The sequence below is a fragment of the Perissodus microlepis genome, chromosome 8 (assembly GCF_051167445.1).
Source record: "Perissodus microlepis isolate ML-2025 ecotype Zambia chromosome 8, ASM5116744v1, whole genome shotgun sequence".
NCBI classification, from domain to species: Eukaryota; Metazoa; Chordata; class Actinopteri; order Cichliformes; family Cichlidae; genus Perissodus; species Perissodus microlepis.
Genome location: NC_140468.1, coordinates 28,406,689 through 28,427,587, shown reverse-complemented (window position 1 = coordinate 28,427,587; position 20,899 = coordinate 28,406,689). Strand labels below are relative to the sequence as shown.

The 20,899-nt window shown below is 44.5% G+C and overlaps 1 protein-coding gene across 9 annotated transcripts in view; it reads left to right on the top strand.

Moving 5' to 3' along the window:
- LOC146382158 (RNA binding protein fox-1 homolog 3-like) overlaps positions 1–20,899 on the top strand; it is a 530,501-nt gene that overhangs the window by 449,560 nt on the left and 60,042 nt on the right. For 8 of the 9 annotated variants that reach the window (XM_084938515.1, XM_084938513.1, XM_084938507.1 and 5 more), the window contains 2 exons: positions 13,342–13,395; positions 20,161–20,253. In XM_084938515.1, the coding sequence (XP_084794641.1) occupies positions 13,342–13,395; positions 20,161–20,253 (147 nt within the window). The remainder of the gene's footprint in view (positions 1–13,341; positions 13,396–20,160; positions 20,254–20,899) is intronic. The other variant, XM_084938511.1, reaches the window with a different exon arrangement.

Here is a 20,899-nt window from a genome sequence, read left to right as displayed (position 1 = left end):
TGTTTGCTGGAGCCACAGCTGTAAAGCTGCTGGTCATGATGTCGGTTTGGATATGTGGTGAGAGGGAAACATGAAGATGAAACCAGGAGATGTCCTTACTGAATCATCAGAGCTGAACAGGTGATGGAGAAACAGGTTTACCTTTTAGGTGACATGAATGAGTTGAAGTTATGAACTGTTTCTGAGAGACAAATAACACCAGGATCCTTTTTTTATGTAGCTGACAGCTGGTAACTGTGCAGGGGCGGGTCTAGCAAAGTGTTGCCAGGGGGCCAGGAAGGGCATTAACAGGGAGAGGGGGGCACAAAGATATACTTTTCTTTGTTATTCTCATTTAAAATTTCTAGCTTTTAATAAATAATTATCTGAATCTTACAACCAAAGTTTTTATCTGATGTAAAATGTATAGAAATCATACATATACCAACAAGACAGTGTACATCACTGTCACAACAGTGTCTGTTTTCATTCAAAGGCTTTATGGCTTTTCCTATAATACCTGGGGGGCCGGTCTCTAGTCAAAATGCCCGGGCCAATTTTTTGTCCCAGTCCAGCCCTGGACACGACACACAGTGAATTAATCTGAGAAGGTGCATTAAAAAATAAATGGCCGGGCCAGCGGTGCTCATCGCAGATTAGCTCGCATAGACACATTAGTTGTGCCGCTTCTTAATGATGGTATCTTAGCAACCCCAACTACCAGATTCAACTTGTTATTGGCTAAAATAACTTAGCCTACTGGTGAGAGGAACGTTGTTAGCTGGCAGTTTTTTCAAGCGATGTTGAAATTTCCACATTCAGACACTTCAAATGCTTCAGGAGCTGTCCGCTCAGCACAGCATCAGCACCGCATTTCATTCAAAAACTTGAGACAGAATTCACAATGTGTTTTCAGGACTTTCAGGTGTTTGGACCAATGTTTTCTTTTCTGATCGCTGATAGCTGCCAACATCTGTGAACAAATATAATTCTATAAAGTTCTTCTATATAGTGTGTAACTGTTAATATAGAGGGTTATTAAATTTATTGCTAATGCAATCATATGGCACACTGACTTCTGAGGAAAGGTTGCCCACCCCTGTTCTAAACGTAGAAGTAAACTCTGCCGCTTTAACATTGCTGTAATGCAGGTGCGCATCATTTCGCGCCAGTTTGCTGCATAGTCGTATTCTAAAGCAGAAGATGTCGGACTCGGCTGAAGCGTGTGGCTGTTTTAGGAAATAGACATATTCCCGTCTCTTCACTTTTCTGAAACAAGCAGACAAGAATATTAAAGTAATATGTAAGATATGTCCTGGGGAGAAAAAGTACCGGCTGCTGTTAATAGCACGAGTAATCTACTGAAGCGCCTGACACAGAGCATAGACGAACACTTCTGAGTGATCCTTGTTCATCATCCATCCAAGTAAGATGGCGCGGCCACATCCAGACGCCTTCCTGACCGCTCCGCTCCGACTATCCACTTTTCTTGTTTTTTACTTATTTTTTGCTCTGGTTTACATTCCAAAATCCTCTATAGAGGATATAGTTTTATAGTCTACGACAGCAGATCACTTGTAAACATCGGTGACAAGGTTGCACATCTAATCTTGGACACTTTTAAGCCCCACCATCCTGGCCGCCAGAGATTCTACGCGGCGCGGAGAACAACAAAGGACGGGCCGCTCATCCGAGGCGTGGAAAAAAAAAAGCGCCGGGGGAAACGCACTGGCATTAGGAACAGACTAAGACAGCAGGCGCATTGCGCACCACTTCCCAGTATCCTACTGGCCAACGTACAATCCATGGAGAACAAGCTCGATGACCTAAAAGCAAGAGTCACCTTCCAACGTGACATGAGGGACTGCAACATTCTGTGCTTCACGGAGACATGGCTGACCCCCACTGTGCCGGACCAGGCCGTAACTCTGTCGGATTCATTTTTTGTGCTCCGCACGGACAGAACGGCAGAGTCGAACAAAACTAAAGGTGGAGGAGTGTGTTTCATGGTAAACAGAAAGTGGTGTGATGCCAGGAGCATTTCTGCTCTCTCCAGCGGCTGCTCGATACATCTGGAATTCCTGAGCATTAAGTGCCGCCCTTTCTGCCTGCCCCGTGAGTTCACCTCGGTCATCGCCACGGTGGTCTACATCCCACCCCAAGCGGACACAGGTATGGCTTTGTCCGAACTACATGATGTGCTGAGTTCGTTTCAAAACAAGGACCCGGGCGCAGCCCTCATTGTAGCAGGAGACTTTAATAAAACAAACCTCGTGCCGAACTTTTACCAGCATGTCTCGTGTCCGCTGAGGGGGGATCGAATTTTGGATCACTGCTACACGCCATACAAGCAGGGCTACAAAGCTGTCTCACACCCGGCTTTTGGGAAGTCTGACCACAATGCCATCTTCCTCATTCCCCAGTATAAACAAAACATACGGAGGGAAGAAGTAACCACGAGGGAGGTGAAACGGTGGTCTGCCCAATCAGAAGCTACGCTACAGGACGCACTCAACGACGTCGACTGGGACATGTTCAGAGCATGTGCAGTCAACATCAACGAGTTTACGGAAGTAGCAGTATGCTTCGTCAATATGCTAGCGGAGGAGATTATCCCCACTGCGAGAGTCACCACATTCCCAAACCAGAAACCGTGGATGGACAGATCAATCCGCACTGCAGTGAACACCAGGACCCCCACCTACAACGCGGGTCTCGCCACTGGCGATATGAGCGCCTACAAAGCGGCCTCATACGGCATGCGGCACGCGGTGAGAGATGCCAAACACCGGTACCGGAAGCGTGTGGAGTCCCGCTTCCACCAGGGCGACACACGGAGTATGTGGCACGGACTACGCACCATTACGGACTACAAAGCCAGGGACACTGCGCCGATGAACGCCGACTCTGCATTCACCAACGAGCTGAATCAGTTGAGAGATGAGATAGCCTTTATTTGTCAGTTGCAGGTCTTTTGCCCACAACCGAGATGACAGACCTTGCCGACCGTACATACAATACACAAACATCACATTGGGGAGACAGGTCAGGCTAGGTAGCGAGGGAAAAAAAACATCGAAATGTGCAACACAAAAGGATAATACAGGAATGCACAGGTATCAACACACCATAACACAATAAACACAGACAAGCAACATGGGAAAGTGTTCCAGTGTGTACATCTGATCTGGGACCACTGCAATCTTCGACTGCGCCTCCAGCTGACCCGATGTCCACATCATGGGGGAGGTAAGCGTTGGAGGTGGCGATGGATCCGGGGTAGGGAGGGTGATGCATCAGTGAGTGCTTATCAGTATCAGTATATGTATGTGTGTGCGTGTCCATAGTTCAGCTGAGACAGTGTCCTTCGCCCTGCCAGGCTAAGTAAACAGTCTTCCAGCCAACCCAGGTGGCCTTGCATGGAATGGGAAGGAACAGACTCAACACAGTCGTTATCAGGGAGTGTTTGTTCAGCTCCGGCCTTGAGCTCTGGCCTTGAGCCCACAGCTGGCGCCGAAGGGGTAGCCGCATTATGATGGTAATTTTTCTTTTGCAAACAACTCATGAGAATTTCAAGCTGTTTTTAACACTCCCGTTAATAGCTGCGAGCTTCTCCGTGATGTTATTAGCCGTCGATTCTGTGGTCTTGTCACTCTTTTTTGCTCACATAGCAGATTCTGAGACCTCACAACCGCAGCCAACTGATCCGAGATGTAGCTTCCGCCCAGAGATGTTGTTCTGAGTTGATTCTTTCCTGATGTAATCCAACATACATACGCTCAAAGGTGTTATTCTGAGCATTCACTGCAGTCGTAAGCGCCTCCAAGCTCTTAACCATGCTGCCTTCAGTGAGCCCTTTCTGAGAAGTCGCACCTGTCGTTCCAATCCCAGCGGGCAGCCTTGTGGAGGTTTGAACAGCTGGTTCCGCTTTCTTAATTCTCCGATAAGCCAGGGCCAAGCCAGCTCCGATCAGCAAGAACCCTGTTATCATGGTTCCGAATAGGTAGATATCTTCAGCGTCCTCGATTGACAGTCCCGCCAGGCACACGACCCTCCATTTCTGCCCGCTGGGATTGGAACGACAGGTGCGACTTCTCAGAAGCCCAGACTTCTCGTTAAAGGGTGACAAGCAGCCACCAGGAGTGAGCCGGTGCATACCTGGACGCCCATCCCTGGACACAAAGACCCACGAACGCACCGATGTCTGAGGGCATCTGCCACTGGCAGGGGGAGTGGTGGGGGGAGATGGGCCTCCATATCATGGAGGGCCTGAGATGTCCCCAGAGAGGTGGCGTCTGATACCCAACCTGACATATAGACACAGACATACAGGCACACACAGATACAAACATCCATTCCCACCCTCATGCTCTCATATGCAATTACTCAACACTCACCCAACGTGGAGACAGACATAAAGAGACACTGTACACACAATCACACTCCCCAAGCGTACTCTAAGCCCCGGGACAAAGGGCTGGTCCGGACGGGCCTAATCTGAGAAACATGGAAGACGTTATGTACCTTCGTAGCAGACGGAAGGGCCAGCCGGACCATCACTGGGTTCAGGACCTCCTGGATGGCGAAGGGGCCAAGAGACCAAGGGGTCAGTTTCTTTGGGAATGTGTCTGCTGGAGAGCCACACCTGCTGGCCGACCTGATAGTCCGAGGCGGGAGTGCAACGGCGATCTGCCAATGCCTTGTTCCGCTCAGCTGTTCTCAGGAGCGCCGCTCGGGTGGCCCGCCAGACCCAACGACAGCATCTCAGATGCCGCTGGACGGAGGGGACAGCCAGCTCTCCCTCAGAGATGGAGAGGAGGGGGGGGTGGTACCCCAGGCGCGACAACGCATCGGGCTTAGTATTCCTAGAACCGGGCCTGTAAGTAATGGAGAAGTGGAAACGAGTAAAAAATAAGGCTCACCTGGCTTGTCATACGTTGAGGCGCTTGGCCGCCTGGAGATACGCCAGGTTTTTATGGTCCGTCCACACCACGAAAGGCTGCTCAGTGCCCTCCAGCCAATGCCGCCATTCCTTGAGAGCCAACTTGATGGCGAGCAATTCCCGGTCGCCCACATCATAATTTCTCTCAGCTGGCGACAACCTACGGGAGAAGAAGGCACAGGGATGTAGCTTGCCTTCGACCTGTTGGGAGAGAACCGCCCCCATGCCTGAATCGGACGCGTCCACCTCCATGATGAATGGCCGACTGAGATCCACCTGGACGAGGACCAGAGCCGAGGAAAACAGGTGCTTGAGTCGATCAAATGCTTGCTGGGCTGCGGAGGACCACTGGAAGGACAACTTAGGAGAAGTGAGGTTGGTTAGAGGAAGGGCTACCTTGCTGAAATCCCTGATAAAGTGGCAGTAGAAATTGGTGAAGCCCAAGAACCTCTGCAACTCCCTGCAGGTCTTGGGAATGGGCCATTCCACGACAGCTTTGACCTTGGCTGGGTCAGCCCGTAAGCGCCCCTGTTCCGCAATGAAACACAGCAAAACAGTGCGTTTATTTACAGTGAAATAGACAGATAAGCCCGACAATCCACTCCAAAGTGCAATTTCCCAATAGTGCCCGTCCTTTGCTCCCAGTGTGTTCAGTGCGGTAACTCCGTTAGTGTTCAGTGCGGTAACTCAATCAGCTAACAAGGAACCAACAGGAAAGTTTTTCATGTGACGGCAAGAAGCAAAACAGTAGGAAGCAGAAGGTGGGAACCAGAGGAAGGCAACACACATACACACAATAGAGGAGAAAGAGAATGCTAAGAGGAGCGAGACAGACAGAAAATAGTGAGCCACCACAGTGACAACAGAGGGACCATGTCACTAAAATGACCCTAATGACTAAAAATTACCCTACTTTTGTTTTTTGTTTGATGTAGTATTTAAAAACATTAGACACGGATGCTACTCCAGATCTTTTCAAAACTCACATGATATTGACTTATTGGAAAAGATTCTGCATCTATAAGTAAATTTAAAAAAATGTTCAAAATTAGAATTCTTTAACATCTTGCCATGTTTTATTTCTGAGCAACACAAACCTCAAGAAAGCGTTACTTTAGAGATGAAGATGGTTAAAGGGTGATTTATTGAATGCACAAAAGGAAATCTTCCTAAATGAAATCCAAAAATACTGCACAACAAACTAAAGATACCACAAAATAGGACAATTTTTCACTCAGCTTACTTTAATAATTAACCAAAACAATAATATATATAAAAAACTTTGTATCATCTTAAAAAAAAAAGTAAGAAACATTTTATTGTTTAGTTTTAATAACATAATTACAGTCAGCTTTCTCAAATAGTATTTATATAAGAAGTCTTCATTTACACGATCATTTACAAGCTTCCTGGATTTAACACATCTGCCTTCCCTCCAAAACAACTCTAATTTGAACTAATGGAGACTGCTTATTTAGCTGAGCAAAGTAATGCAGTTATTTGCTTTAATTCTTGATGATTTCATCTGAAGGATTGTATTGAAAAAATCCCTACACACAGGAAAACACAAATATATGCAAGCATGTACACACACAGGACATACGATTGATTGTATGTAAGTATAGATGTAGTTTCCGGATCTCAAAAGTGACGCCTAATGGCTTAAAACTTAATTCTTCTAGTTTCAAAAACTAGAATTGAATAGACTTAACTCAACATTTTTTTCACTCTCTGTGTTTATACAGCATTTAACCATTAGTTATCTCCCTGGTATAACTCTGCTAAAGAAGAAATGGCATGTCACTAATTTGGAAGATCATCATTTAGCCTGGAAAAAAACAGACATTTTACTATTCATCACTGATTGAAGAAAATAAGAACAACCCCAGGTTTCTCTTCAGCACTGTAGCCAGGCTGACAAACAGTCAGAGCTCTGATCAACCTATCTCTAATAATCAGCTATGTACCACAGGCCTTCAAGCTGGCTGTAGTTAAACCTTTACTCAAAAAGCCATCTCTAGACCCAGCAGTCTTAGCTAATTATAGGCCAATCTCCAACCTTCCTTTCATATCAAACATCCTTGAAAGAGTAGTTGTCAAACAGCTAACAGATCATCTGCAGAGGAATGGCTTATTTGAAGAGTTTCAGTCAGGTTTCAGAGCTCATCACAGCACAGAAACAGCTTTAGTGAAGGTTACAAATGATCTTCTTATGGCCTCTGACAGTGGACTCATCTCTGTGCTTGTCCTGCTAGACCTCAGTGCAGCGTTCGATACATAATATCCTATTAGAGCGATTAGAACATGCTGTAGGTATTACAGGTACTGTGCTGCAGTGGTTTGTATCATATCTATCTAATAGACTCCAGTTTGTACATGTAAATGGAGAGTCCTCTTCACACACTGAGGTTAATTATGGAGTTCCACAGGGTTCAGTGCTAGGACCAATTCTGTTTACATTATACATGCTTCCCTTAGGCAGCATCATTAGAAGACATAGCATACATTTACACTGCTATGCAGATGACACCCAACTCTATCTGTCCATGAAGCCAGATAACACACACCAATGAGTTAAACTACAGGAATGTCTTAAAGACATAAAGACCTGGATGTCAAGACAGTGAGAAGTTACTTGTTGTTCTTGTAGAAAAGGACATGAATGTTTAAACATAGTGGGGCTAAGGTGGAACAGGTGAACCTATTTAGGTAAATTCATCACATATCTCCACCCTGGTTAAGAAACCTCAGAAATAGTTTCACCTCAATCATTTACAGAAGAGGAGCAAAAGCATCCTAACTAAAATATCCCAAATTTTTATACAATATGCACATCCCAAAAAAAAGGCCCTGTAGCACATAATTAAAACTGCACAGAGTAAGTTTTGATACAAAAAACAAGGTTAACACTAAGACTGTACATGTATATACAAAAAGAAAGAAAGAAAGAAGCAGTTAATTATTCTATTAATTCATAAGTCAGAACAAAGTCAAAGCTTTATGTCTCGCACTGGAAAAATAATAGCAATATTTTATAAATATTTTTTCCTTTTTAATTTGCTCAATATGCTCATCTTAACCAAAAAATAACATTTTAATATGTATTCAAATTGTGTATGACCTGACATGGATTTTGCTGGTGAACTTTTGCTGGTGCTGTGGCCTTGCCTTTGCTATGCTGTCTTTTATGTTTATTTATTTATTGAAATAACTACTTGATTCAAGGTCTAGTTATGGAGAGTAGAAGGCTAAAGATTACCATATTGCCTGAAAAAAGTTAGTGCTGCCTTAGTTCACAAAGCCATGAGTTCATCCCAGCTGCTCCTAAAGCAAAGAGCGCCATCTCTGAATATGTTTTATGTTAAATTGATTTATACCAACATCTAGTATCTGAGTAATGCTGAAAATAAAAAGTGAAGTGTTGACCAGTAGGCGTCCCAGGGCAGCTGTGGCTACAACTGTAGCTGCCTACACCAGTGTGTGAATGTGAAAGTGAATGAATAGTGGAATTGTAAAGCGCTTCGAGGGCCTCGAGAAGCGCTATATAAATGCAATCCATTAGTATTATTATTGCTTGGCCTCCTGAGGGTGCTGGATTTGGGATGAAATCCTCCAAGCATGATAAGGAGCTTCCTTGTCTTGTTGTCAGTGGCTTCTATCTCCTTTGTTGACCAGCTTATTATCCCAGCAGGGTATCTAATGGTGTGATCTTGTTCTTCCAATTTAGCTGACTCCGCAGGACTTGGCTCACACTCTGACTTTGAAGTTTGGCTTTTGGCAATTGGCTTGAAGTTGTCCTCTAGTGTTGCTCATCACATCCACATTGAATCCCCGATGAGGGATCTTAAGGTCCTGAAAAGATTCTCCTTAATTCCATTGCATACTAAATATTCATTGGAGTGCATGTCTTAGTGTGACTGCTTCCATCCACATATTTCCAGGAATTTTGCTCACTCACAAGTTTTGCCCAAGTTTTTTTCTTCATCTGTTTATGTTAATTCACGGCTCTCTTAAGGTCCTGCTGCAACATTTCAATCAGGTTGAGATCTGCATTTGACTGGGCCATAGTAGCATTGATTCTTCTCTGTTTTTTTAACCATTCTGTAGTGGATTTGCTGCTGTGATTTGGCTAATTTTCCTGTTTCATGAGCCAATCTGGGCCAAGCTTTAGCTGTTGGAAAGATAGTCTCACATTTGACTCTAGAATACTTCAGTACACAGAAAGACCACATTTGACTCAGTGACTTCAAAGTGCTGAGGTCCTGTGGCTAAAATCAAGCTCAAATCATCACCCTTCCACCACTGTGCTCAATTGTTGGTATGAAGTGTTTGTGCTAATATCCTCTGTTCAGTTTGCTCCAAAGGTGGCACTTTTCAGCTTTGCAAACCTAAGCAATTCCACCATTACCTTCTTTATAGTGTGGGTGGATAAAACCATCCGCGACGCTCTGAGATCCCACACCGCTGCCTACAACACGGGACTCATGACGGGGGACATGGACCCGTACAAAGCTGCGTCATATAACGTGCGGAAGGCGGTGAAAGAGGCGAAGCAGCGCTACGGGAGGAAACTAGAGTCACAACTCCGACAGAGTGACTCTAGGAGCCTGCCATCTCTCATCTCCTCCACACATCACTTACTCACTTGGACACTAGAAGGGGGAATTATGTTAAAATGCTCTTCATAGACTACAGCTCTGCATTTAATACCATAATTCCCTCCACACTCACCACCAAGCTGGAGCACCTGGGACTCAGCTCATCTATGTGTCAGTAGATCTCCAACTTCCTAACAGGCAGACCACAGGCAGTAAGGATGGGCGGACATGTCTCAGCCTCCACCACTCTCAGCACTGGAGCCCCCCAGGGGTGTGTTCTGAGCCCCCTGCTGTACTCTTTGTACACATATGACTGTGTGGCCACTACCAGCTCCACCACCATCATCAAGTTTGCTGACGACACCGTCGTGGTGGGCCTGATCTCTGACAACAACGAGGCGGCCTACCTGAAGGAGATTAGGAATCTGGAGAACTGGTGCCAGAGGAACAGCCTCCTTCTAAACATCAGTAAGACAAAGGAGCTGATAGTGGACTTCAGCACTAAGCAGGAGAGGAACTACCGGACCCCTGTCATCAACGAGTGCCCAGTGGAGAGAGTGGACAGCTTCAAATATCTCGGAGTTCACATCACGCAGGACCTGTCATGGTCCTGTCACATCAACACCGTGGTGAAAAAGGCTCGACAGCGTTTCTACCACCTCAGACACTTGAGAGACTTCCGACTGCCCTCCAAGGTGCTCAGGAACTTTTACTCCTGCACCATAGAGAGCATCCTGACGGGAAACATCTCAACCTGGTTCGGGAACAGCACCATGCAGGACAGACGAGCTCTACAGAGGGTTGTGCGGTCAGCTGAGCGCACCATCCGCTCCGAGCTCCCTGACCTGCACTCAATCTACAGCAGGCGGTGCTGGACCAAGGCCAGGAAGATCGTGAAGGACCTCAGCCATCCCAACAACGGACTGTTCTCTCTGTTGAGGTCAGGAAAGCGATTCCGCTCCCTGAAGACCAACACAGAGAGACTGAGGAGGAGCTTCTTCCCGCAGGCGATACGGTCTCTCAATCACACCACTACACAGTACTGACCCACACATATGGTTCTTACACACACACTGGACATTCTGGACTTTGTTTACACTAGTGGCCACTGCACAACTACACTGTGTGGTCATCTAATCGAATCCCTTTATCACAAGTCACTAATAATATCACAAATAAATCACTTTAAGCATATTTGCACTGCACAAGACACTTAAATATGTGGATTGTGGATTGAAGGTAGATGACTGAATACTTTTGGAAATATAATGTAAGTCATCATAAATTCATCATGACATCAATAAGGTTAAACAGAGTGGTTCAGGTCCTATTTATCACTTTGATGACCCTGTATCTTCCTCAGTCCCTCTCTCATGTAGACTGACAGAAGTTTCGTCTTTCATCTTTATTTTCTCACTCTGGGGAGGCCTAGCCAACCATTTTTATGCAGACAACAACCCAAATTTACATGTACTAAAAAGAATTAATGTCAGCTCCCTTAAACCACTGTTGGAGTGTCTAAAGACTAAGACTGTGTATTCAGGTCCAGTGGTGTCTGTGTCAATCCTCTATTTGACCTGGCTCCTACTGTTAAACCCACAGTAACTCACATTTGTGACTGTGATTTTATGCTAGATAAGCAGATACATTCTGTAATTAAGTAAGCGTCTCTTTGCGTCTGGAATACTGGAATGCACTTTATGTTGGCCTTAGCAACTATTTCCTTGCTCGCATGCAATTAGTCCAAAATACTACTGCTGGCCTTTTAAATGGTGCTTGCAAACATGAGCACATTGCCTCTCCTAGCCTCCTCCTTGTTTCAGGATCCCTTTTAAGATTTTATTATTTATTTTAAAATCTCTTAATGGATGAGTACCACGCTATATATCTTCCTGACTCCATACGATCCACGGACCAGCTGTTCCTGGCAGTCCCAAAACCTTAACTAAAAAGCAGAGACAGTTGATCTTTTTTAGCTATAGCCCCTAAACGTTGGAGTTACCTTCCTCCCCATGTTAAGACAGCCCCCTTGTGGCCTATTTTTAAAGCACATCTTAGGAGCGAGTGGTGTGATCTTACCTTGTATTTATTATTGTTTGTGTTGCTTTGCCTTGTGTTCTTTTGGTGATTTGTACAGTATTTTGTCCACTGTTGTTTTTAAAAAGTGGTTTAGAATTCTATTGTACTGGTCATGACCCATAAATCAGCCCCAAATACTTTACAGTTCAAATTAATTGCATGTTTTCCTAACTCGCTTTTGTATAACCTAGCCAAGAATAGCTCAAATTACAGTTGTTCCTGCTGCAGATACTGGTGTGTTTACATGTTTAGTGTATTTATATTTTTGACAGTCTCACACTCACCACAGACATCAGTGTTTCGGAGTGTGTAGACTCAGTTCACAGCAATTAGCCAAATAAAATGAAACATGGAGCTAATTAAAACTATTACTTAGATCTAAAGATAACCCACATAGCAGACAGGTCTGACCCGAACCTGGTGTCAAGCCGGCACTGCTGGCTGACTTCTGGCATGGGTAAGTGATATGTCATCCAGATATGGGCCAGGCCTGGCATAGATGGCACTGTTTATGTGATGGCATGCCACATCTGGCCTGATTGTGGTTGGTTGATGTGGCCCAGGCTCATAGCATTCTGACTGACAGGTGTCATGGCAGGGTGTATGTCACCCAGATGTGGGCCAGGTCTGGCAATCATGGCACTATTTATTTTCCTATTTTAGTAAGAAGACCCAAATGCCATGTTGCAATACTATACTGCTATGGTAGCCAATGTTTCAAATGCAGGTTTGACAGGTTTGTGAGTGTACACTTTATCCAAAACCTAGTGAGGGTTTACTCAACGTTGCCAGTGGGTGGCTGTAGCTCAGGAGGTAGAGCAGGTCACCGACTGATTGGATGGTTAGTGGTTCGATCCCTGGCTCCTCCAGTCTGCATGTCAAGAGTCTGAATGTGTATGAATGTAGTCGTGAAGCACTCAGTTTAGAGAAAGTGTGTGTTTGGGTGACTGTGGCATGTTGTATAGAGTACTTTGAGTAATCTGTGAGAGTAGAAAAGTGCTATATAAGAATCGGTCCATTCACTGTCTGAACAGAGTTTCGTCATGTTGCTTTTGCACTATTATGTTCTGGCACATGTTGTTATTACTTGTTGTTACTGGCTTGATTAAGGTACACATTAGGCTGACATCTGGGGCCAGAGCTGAAACTGTTCTGGGCCAGCACAGGGCCAGCAGTGTGTCTGCAACTGGCCTTGTGCTGGCCCATGTGTGGGTCACCACTGGCAAACCAGATGTGGGCCACCAAAGGGCCGTCATTCTTCGCGATATTTGGGCCATGTGTAAGCACATTGTGTGGGCCAGATCCAGGCCATACCAATTTTGCTATGTGGGAAGCTGTAGAAGCCAAATGCATGATTAGGTGAGATCTGGCAGGCAGTTGCAGTGGTGGTATGCATACTAAGAAAACAAATAGCCATGATGGGGTGTTGCTACTCAACTGCCTACTGCCTTCCCACGGTGCTCATTTTTCTCTTTATTACTATGATCAGCCAAACACATCATTAAACAGCACTAAGAGTGAATGGATAATTTCCTAATGCTATTATTGGTACAGACTACTTGTCTTTTTTTAAAGATTTTAAACTATATTTTAAAGTTTTAAAATACTTAATTTTCCAGCTGGAGAAAGCAGTAGGGGATTTTCCTAAACATAAATAAAGTATTTCTTGTGTTATAGTCTAATTATTTTCTCCGTCTTTCTTTCTCTGTCTTTATGCCCCGCCCACCTTCTTCCCTTCTTCAGCAATTTGGAAAGATTTTAGACGTGGAGATTATTTTTAATGAACGAGGCTCCAAGGTAAGTGCAATGTAATAAAACGTTCATGAACACACCTCAAACAAACATAAAATGTTCCTGCTGATTGTATTTGTCCCATTTCCTGCGTTTCTCTTGCAGTCCTTCACTTCTCTCATTGTCATCACAGCTCATTCCTGCTGCCTAACAGTAATTACTGTCCTATCAGCGACATGTTCCTCCGGGCGGCTTCGGCACTCTACTTACCTGCCGTACATTTTGACAAACAATGAATCTTTGCTATTTTTTAAGATGACAGTAGGATTCTAGTATTCTTCGTGTCATGGCAGAACTGGACTGGTAATCTTATATACTGCGCATTTGCCCAGTGTGCTGACGCATTTGTTAGCCGATGGGTTAATATGATTTTTTATTCTTTTCTCGATTTAATTGTACAGACTACAGACCACTCGCTGCACACTGGCCCTAGAAGCACTGAAAGCAACCTATCAGTCCATATGTATTCCTAACACTGGATTGTCCAACCCAACCTCCTCCCATACTTCCCCTGTGTGCTCGTGCACCTTGTTGAACAGAATTTAATGTACCAGCACCAGTTGTGGAGAAGTACAGGATCGACAGCAGTCCCAATAAGCGAGTGAGGAAGAGACCACTTGAAGCAATTTTTATTCTTAACCTGTTTGACTTGCTGCTAATCACAAACAAGCACAAGCATGGGTTTTGGACTTTTAACTGTATTTTCAAGTTTTACAGCTTTTCCTACTGATAAAAACCTCCCATGACCATTCATACTATACACAGTAATTAAGTAATAAACAATTAAGTTGTTGGAACCCAATGCCACCGATAGCGAGGCGAGAGGGAGTACATGTGGTTTAACAGGATGAACTGTTATTCCAATATAGACGTGTGATATCCACAGAAGCATCAGAATCTCAGCTAAAAGCCCACAAAACCATGTCAACAACCACCAAACAGCTAAAACAGCAAATGATTAAAGAGGTAAACAGATTCCGCAAGAAGATGTAAACACAAAGCGCGGCAAAACACATATGGACATGCAGTCAGGTGCTGACATTTTACTGATTGTAACTGCAGGTTTCACTGAACCAGCAGCAAAGAAGATCAAAACTACACTTCATGTTTGAGTAACATTGTAATGAATTCATTCTTACTTTTGCTTTCTTCCTTTCCCCTCAATAAATTCCTGCACAGCTCTCTATCTCTCAGTTTAATTCCCGCCACAAATCTTTATTTTCTGCATTATTTGCTTGCTTAATACACACCAATCCACTGCTGTGTGCAGTGTTGGCAGTCGCTCTTTTTGTCCCCCAGAAATTACATCTGACAAGAAACACTCATTTCTGCTATTAAACACCAAAGAAATTTCAACTTTTGCAAATTATGCCAAATTAAAAAACACTTACCTCTGTCCTTAATAAAAACTCTGTAACTTTGTGCAAAAACAGAAAAGTTTCTGTTGAAATGTCTCTTTCTTTTTACAACTACAAAAAAATAAAAACAAAAACAAAAAACTGGATAGTTCCGCGTAATGAGCTACCAAAGCTTTTTCTGTAATTTTACACATTTATTTTGTACAGTTAAAGTTCAAAGAGTCATGCTGAAGATTTCCTTCTTTGTCATAGCAAATTTTTCTTCATCATGTAGAAAAACTGTTAAATATGTGTCTTTTTTTGCACTGACAGAAAGAGATCAAAGTGGGCTAAATGTGACTCGCAATGAGTTTGACACCCCTGGTCTAAACCTAAAGGTGGAGCTTCAGGTTCACTTCAGTTTTATTTATATTGCACTTTTTGACAGCAAAAGTTTTCTCAAGGTGCTTTTGATTACAAGAGAAAGATCCTACACTATTGGAGAGAGAATCTCAATTATCATTTGACCACCTATGAGCAAGTACAATTTCAAGTACCATTGATCGGTTGTAGCCAGACTGACACAAAAATCGGAGCTCTGTTGAGCCAAGCATTCCTTTAATGTGCTGGTATGGTACAAGGTGTTCCCAGGCCAGCCGAGAGATATAATCTGTCCGGCATGTCCTGGGTCTGCCCCGGGGCCTCCTCCCAGTGAGACTTGCCCTGAACACCTTACGCAAGAGGTGCCCAGGAGGCATCCCTGTCACATGCCTGAACCACCTCAACTGCTCCTTTCAATGTGGATGCGCAGCGGCTCTACTCTGAGCCCCTTCCGCATGGCCGAACTCCTCGCCCTATCTCCAATGGAGAGGCCAGCCACCCTTCAGAGGAAGCTCATTTCCACCGCTTGTATCTGTGATCTTGTTCTTTCCACCATTCAATTCAATTCGATTTTATTTATATAGCGCCAAATCCCAACAAAAGTTGCCTCAAGGCGCTTTATATACATTACCCTCAGCTCGTAAATTGAGAGCTTCACTTTTACACTCAGCTCTCTCTACAACACGACGGACATCATTGCAGCCACAGCACCAATCTGTCTATCAATCTCCTGCTCTCCTGTTACTTGTGAACAAGACCCCAAGATCCTTAAACTCCTCCACTTGGAGCAGGAACTTGTCCCTGACCTGAAGTGGGCACTCCACCCTTTTCCAGCTGAGGACCATGGCCTCAGATTTGGAGGTGCTGATTCTCATTCCTACTGCTTCACAGTCGGCTGTGAATGGCCATCGCCTGATCAAGCCAACAGAACCATATCGTCTGCAAAAAGCAGAGATGAGATTCTGAAACCACCCAAGTGGAAGCCTTTCTAGGCTACACCTAGAAATTCTGTCCATAAAAATTATGAACAGAATTGGTGACAAAGGGCAGCCCTGGAAGAGTTCATCACCCACTGGAAATGACTCTGATTTATTGCCGGCTATGTGGACTAAGCTCTTGCAAAGGTTGTATAAGGATTGAATGGCCCATAACAATGGGACAGACACCCCATACCGTCAAAGCTCCTCCTACAGGACACCCCGAGGGGTATGGCTGAATGCATTTTGAAAGTCCACAAAACACATATAGACTGGTTGGGCAAACTTCCATGCACCCTCAAGTGTCCTTGAGAGGATAAAGAGCTCTTCCAGTATTACATGACAAGGACAAAAACCGCATTGTTCTTCCTGTATCCAAGGTTCGATTAACGGACGGACACTCCTTCCCTGCATCCTGGCATAGACTTTCCCAGGGAGGCTGAGGAGTGTGATCCCCCTGTAGTTGGCACACACCCAGAGGTTCCACCCCTGATCTCCACTCAACATTGTAGAGGCACGTCAATTAAAACAGCCGTACAACATCCAGGGCCTTCAGGAATTTAGGTCAAACCTCATCCACCCCAGGGGCTCTGCCACCAAGGGGTTGTGTAACCGCCTCAGTGACCTCACCCCAAGAGACAGACGACTTGTCCTTCTTGTCCCCAGACTCTATAGTGCTTTCCCCTCTTGAGTTGCCTGACAGTTTGTCAGAATCTCTTTGAGGCAGCCTTTTACATGGCCTCTCCAAACTCCTCCCACACACGAGTTTTTGCTTCAGATACTGCCCAAGCAGCGCTCCGCTTGGCCTGTCAGTACCTATCAGCTGCCTCCAAAGTCCCACAGGCTAACCAAGCCCAATAGGACTCCTTCTTCAGTCTGGTGGCTCTCTTCACCTCTGGTGTCCACCATTTGGCTCAGTAGTTATCACCACGACAGGCACTGACTCACTCCTCACACCTCACTATACGTTTAGGCACACCAGGTCTGTTCAGCATCTTCCTCTGCCACCTGATCCAACTCCCCACCAGGTGGTGATCAGTTGACAGCTCAGCCCCTCTCTTTACCCGAGTGTCCAAAACATATGGCCCCAGATCTGATGATACAATTACAAAACTGACCATTAACCTGCGGCCTAGAGCAGCGGTCCCCAACCTTTTTTGCGCCACGGACCGGTTTATGCCCGACAATATTTTCACGGACCGGCCTTTAAGGTGTCGCAGATAAATACAACAAAATAAAACTAGTAACGGTACCGAAAAAAATAAGATTTATTCATAACACACGTAAAAAGACCCAGGAAAACCGAGTTAACGATAAAAACGATAACAAAATAACGCTGAAAACCGATAAAAACCCTGAAAACCAAACATTTCACACCTGAGCCTCAACTCTCGCGGCCCGGTACCAAATGACTCACAGACCGGTACCGGTCCGAGGCCCGGGGGTTGGGGACCGCTGGCCTAGAGTGTCCTGTTGCCACATGTAACCCTCATGCTCAAACATGGTGTTTGTGATGGACAAACTGTGGTTTGCGCAGAAGTAACAAAACACCGCTCAGGTTCAGATCTGGCAGGCCGATTCTCCCAGTCATGTCCCTCCAGGACTCACTGTTATTGCCCACATCAGCTTTGAACTCTCACAGTGGGACAACAGACTCCTCATGTGGAGCCTCCAGCACCCTGCCGAGGGACTCCAAGAAGGACGGGTACTCTGAACCATCATTCGCTGATAAGCACAGACGACCGTCATAACCCGTTCCCCAACCCAAAGGCGCAGAGAAATAACCCTCTCTTCCACCAGGAAGATTTGAATTGCTCTTTTCTTCTTCACAAACAAAATTTAAATGTTTCTGAGTTAACTTCACTAATTAGTTCCTCTAATCCATCAACATGTCTTTTAGACCCCAATCCTGCCAGATTGCTCAAAGAAGTCCTGAGCATTGAAACCTTTACTCAAAAAGCATCTCTAGACCCAGCAGTCGTAGCTAATTATAGGCCAATCTCCAACCTTCCTTTCATATCAAACATCCTTGAAAGAGTAGTTGTCAAACAGCTAACAGATCATCTGCAGAGGAATGGTTTATTTGAAGAGTTTCAGTCAGGTTTCAGAGCTCATCACAGCACAGAAACAGCTTTAGTGAAGGTTACAAATGATCTTCTTATGGCTTCTGACAGTGGACTCATCTCTGTGCTTGTCCTGCTAGACCTCAGTGCAGCGTTCGATACTGTTGTCTATATTTTATTTCTGCAATTATAGCACACTGTAGGTATTACAGGTACTGTGTCGTGGTGGTTTGAATTATATCTGTCTAATAGACATCAGTTGATCCAAAATGTTACAGAAAGAATATTGACAGCATATTTCTCCTACACTGACGTATCTTCATTGGCTCACTTATAAATCCAGAATTGAATTTAAAATTCTTCTCATCGCATTGACCTCATAATAACATATCACCCCAACAGAGCACTTCGCTTCAGACTGTGGTCATATTTGTGGTTCCAGGAGTGTTTAAAAGTAGAACGGGAGGCAGAGCCTTCAGTTTTCAGTGTCACAGTACTGTGTCTGTGACCCAGTGTTGTGTTTTTGATTAATTTATATTCTTTGATTTAGTGTTATTCATGGGTTTGGTTCTTATTGTTCTTCGTGTATGTTAGTTTCTAGTCTTTAGCTTTCTGTTACTATGCCTTTCCATGTTGCACGTTTTATGTCCCGTCACGCTTGTCTCCATGTGTCCCCAGTCTGTCATGTCTCCATGTCTCAGTGTCACGTCTGCGTCTTTATGCTGTCTTGTGTTTCCTGGTTTACTTTGACAGTCTGGCTCCATACTCACTGTTTTCACTTTTGCTTCCCCTCCTTCTCATTATGTGTGATTACCAGCTGTGCTCTTCTCCTGTGTCTCATTCCCTCATTACTCCCTTGTGTATTTAAGCCCTGTGTTTTCCTCTGCCCGTTGTCGCATCATTACCTCACATTGCTGCATGTTTCTCCGTGCTCCTGGTTTCCATTGTTGTTTCTCGTCAACTCCTAATCTCTAGTTTCTTTGTTTCTAGTTTTCTAGTTTCCTGGGTTCTTGGTTTCCTAGTTTCTAGGTGTTATGCTTTGTTTCTTGTAGTTAGTATTTGAGTTTTTCACAGCGCAATAAAGCTGCCTCCTTTAGTTCATCCCCACGTGTCTCGAGTCCTGCATTTGGGTCCTACATCCTGCCTGCCACAAGACTAAGCATGACATTGAGACCCCTGTCCTGTGATAACAGCTCGCACTTTGGATTCAGAAGACAGACATCTTCTCTACTTTTACGATTGGGTTTAAATCTTTCATTTTTGATAAAACTTTAGGTTAGGCCTGGATTAGGTGACCTTGAACCCTCCTTTAGTTACACTGCAATAGGGCTATGCTGTTAGGGGCATCCTATGATGCACTGTTTCTTTTTGATTCATCATTTTACTCACTATGTGCTTACACATCACTCTGAATGTAATCATTAGTTATTATTAATCTCTGGCTCTTTTCCACACCATGTTTTGGTTCTGTCTTTCTCCCCTCACATCCAAGCAGTCGTGCCAGATGGCCGCCCCTCCCTGACTCTGGTTCTGCTGGAGGTTTCTTCCTGTGCAAAGGGAGTTTTTCCTTCTCACTGCCGCCAAAGCTCTTGCTCATGGGGGGTCGTATGATTGTTGGGGTTTTCTCTGTTTTATCTCTATTTGTGGACACCTCAAGACAATGGTTGTGGTGATTTAACACTATATAAATAAAACTGAAATGAAGTGAACAGAACTATGCGCATGTACGCGTGTACACACAAACACACAACAACACACGTGTATATATAATGACATGAACATCTAAGTCCTGTGTTTCCACCTTTCTTCAGTGTGACTCCAGCTATTTCCCATATTTGTGTGATCAGCGTGACATCTCTCTGGCTTTTCTGCGTGATTCAGACCTGAAGCTCTCTCATCTGTCCTTTATGTCTTTTTCTTCTCTCTATCTTCCCCTGTTTGTTTCATCATCTTACTTCTGGACGTCCTTCTTTTGTTGCTTGATTTTTCAACCCCACCTCCTGGCCACTGCAGGGTTTTGGGTTTGTAACATTTGAAACCAGTGCAGATGCTGACCATGCACGGGAGAAACTAAATGGTACAATCGTAGAGGGACGAAAAATAGAGGTGCTTCCTGTCTCCCTTTACTCCTTTCCCCCTCTTCTGCTGTTCCCCTTCTCCTCCCCTTGAATCTCTTTCCCTTTTTCGCTTGCCTAATATTTCCTGACATACTCCCCACTTTCCTCACTTACTCCACCCCTTTCTTCTTTTCTTTCATCATTTCCTCCACCTCTCTCCCTGCCTGCTGCACCTTGAACGCTGCATGCTGAACCTGATCCGTAAGTGTGCGTGTGTGAGAAAGACACCGATTCAGCACTGTGGTAGTGTTTTTGATACATTTTGCCTCCTCTCACGTATACTTGTGCCTGTGCCATGTGCATGAGATTTTTCTTTGTTTTCTTTGTTTTATGTGTTTGTGTTTTATTTAAATTAGAAATATGTATTTTACAGTATTTTCCCACTGCTAGTCCTTTGCTCCTTGTTAAAACTATTCTCCGGTAGTTCCTTATCCTTGGCACCTCAAGTTTAAGTTTCACAGTCTTTCCACGCTTCATAATTTTCAGTTTTAAAATATTTAAGACTAATGTCTAAACGGGAAGTTCTTCTACTTTGAAAATACTGACTTGGAAAATCTGTCAGTTTACATCCAGTTTGTCGCAAATACTTGTAACTGATATTCGGGCAGTTGCATGACGGGTGTACTCTGCTGAGG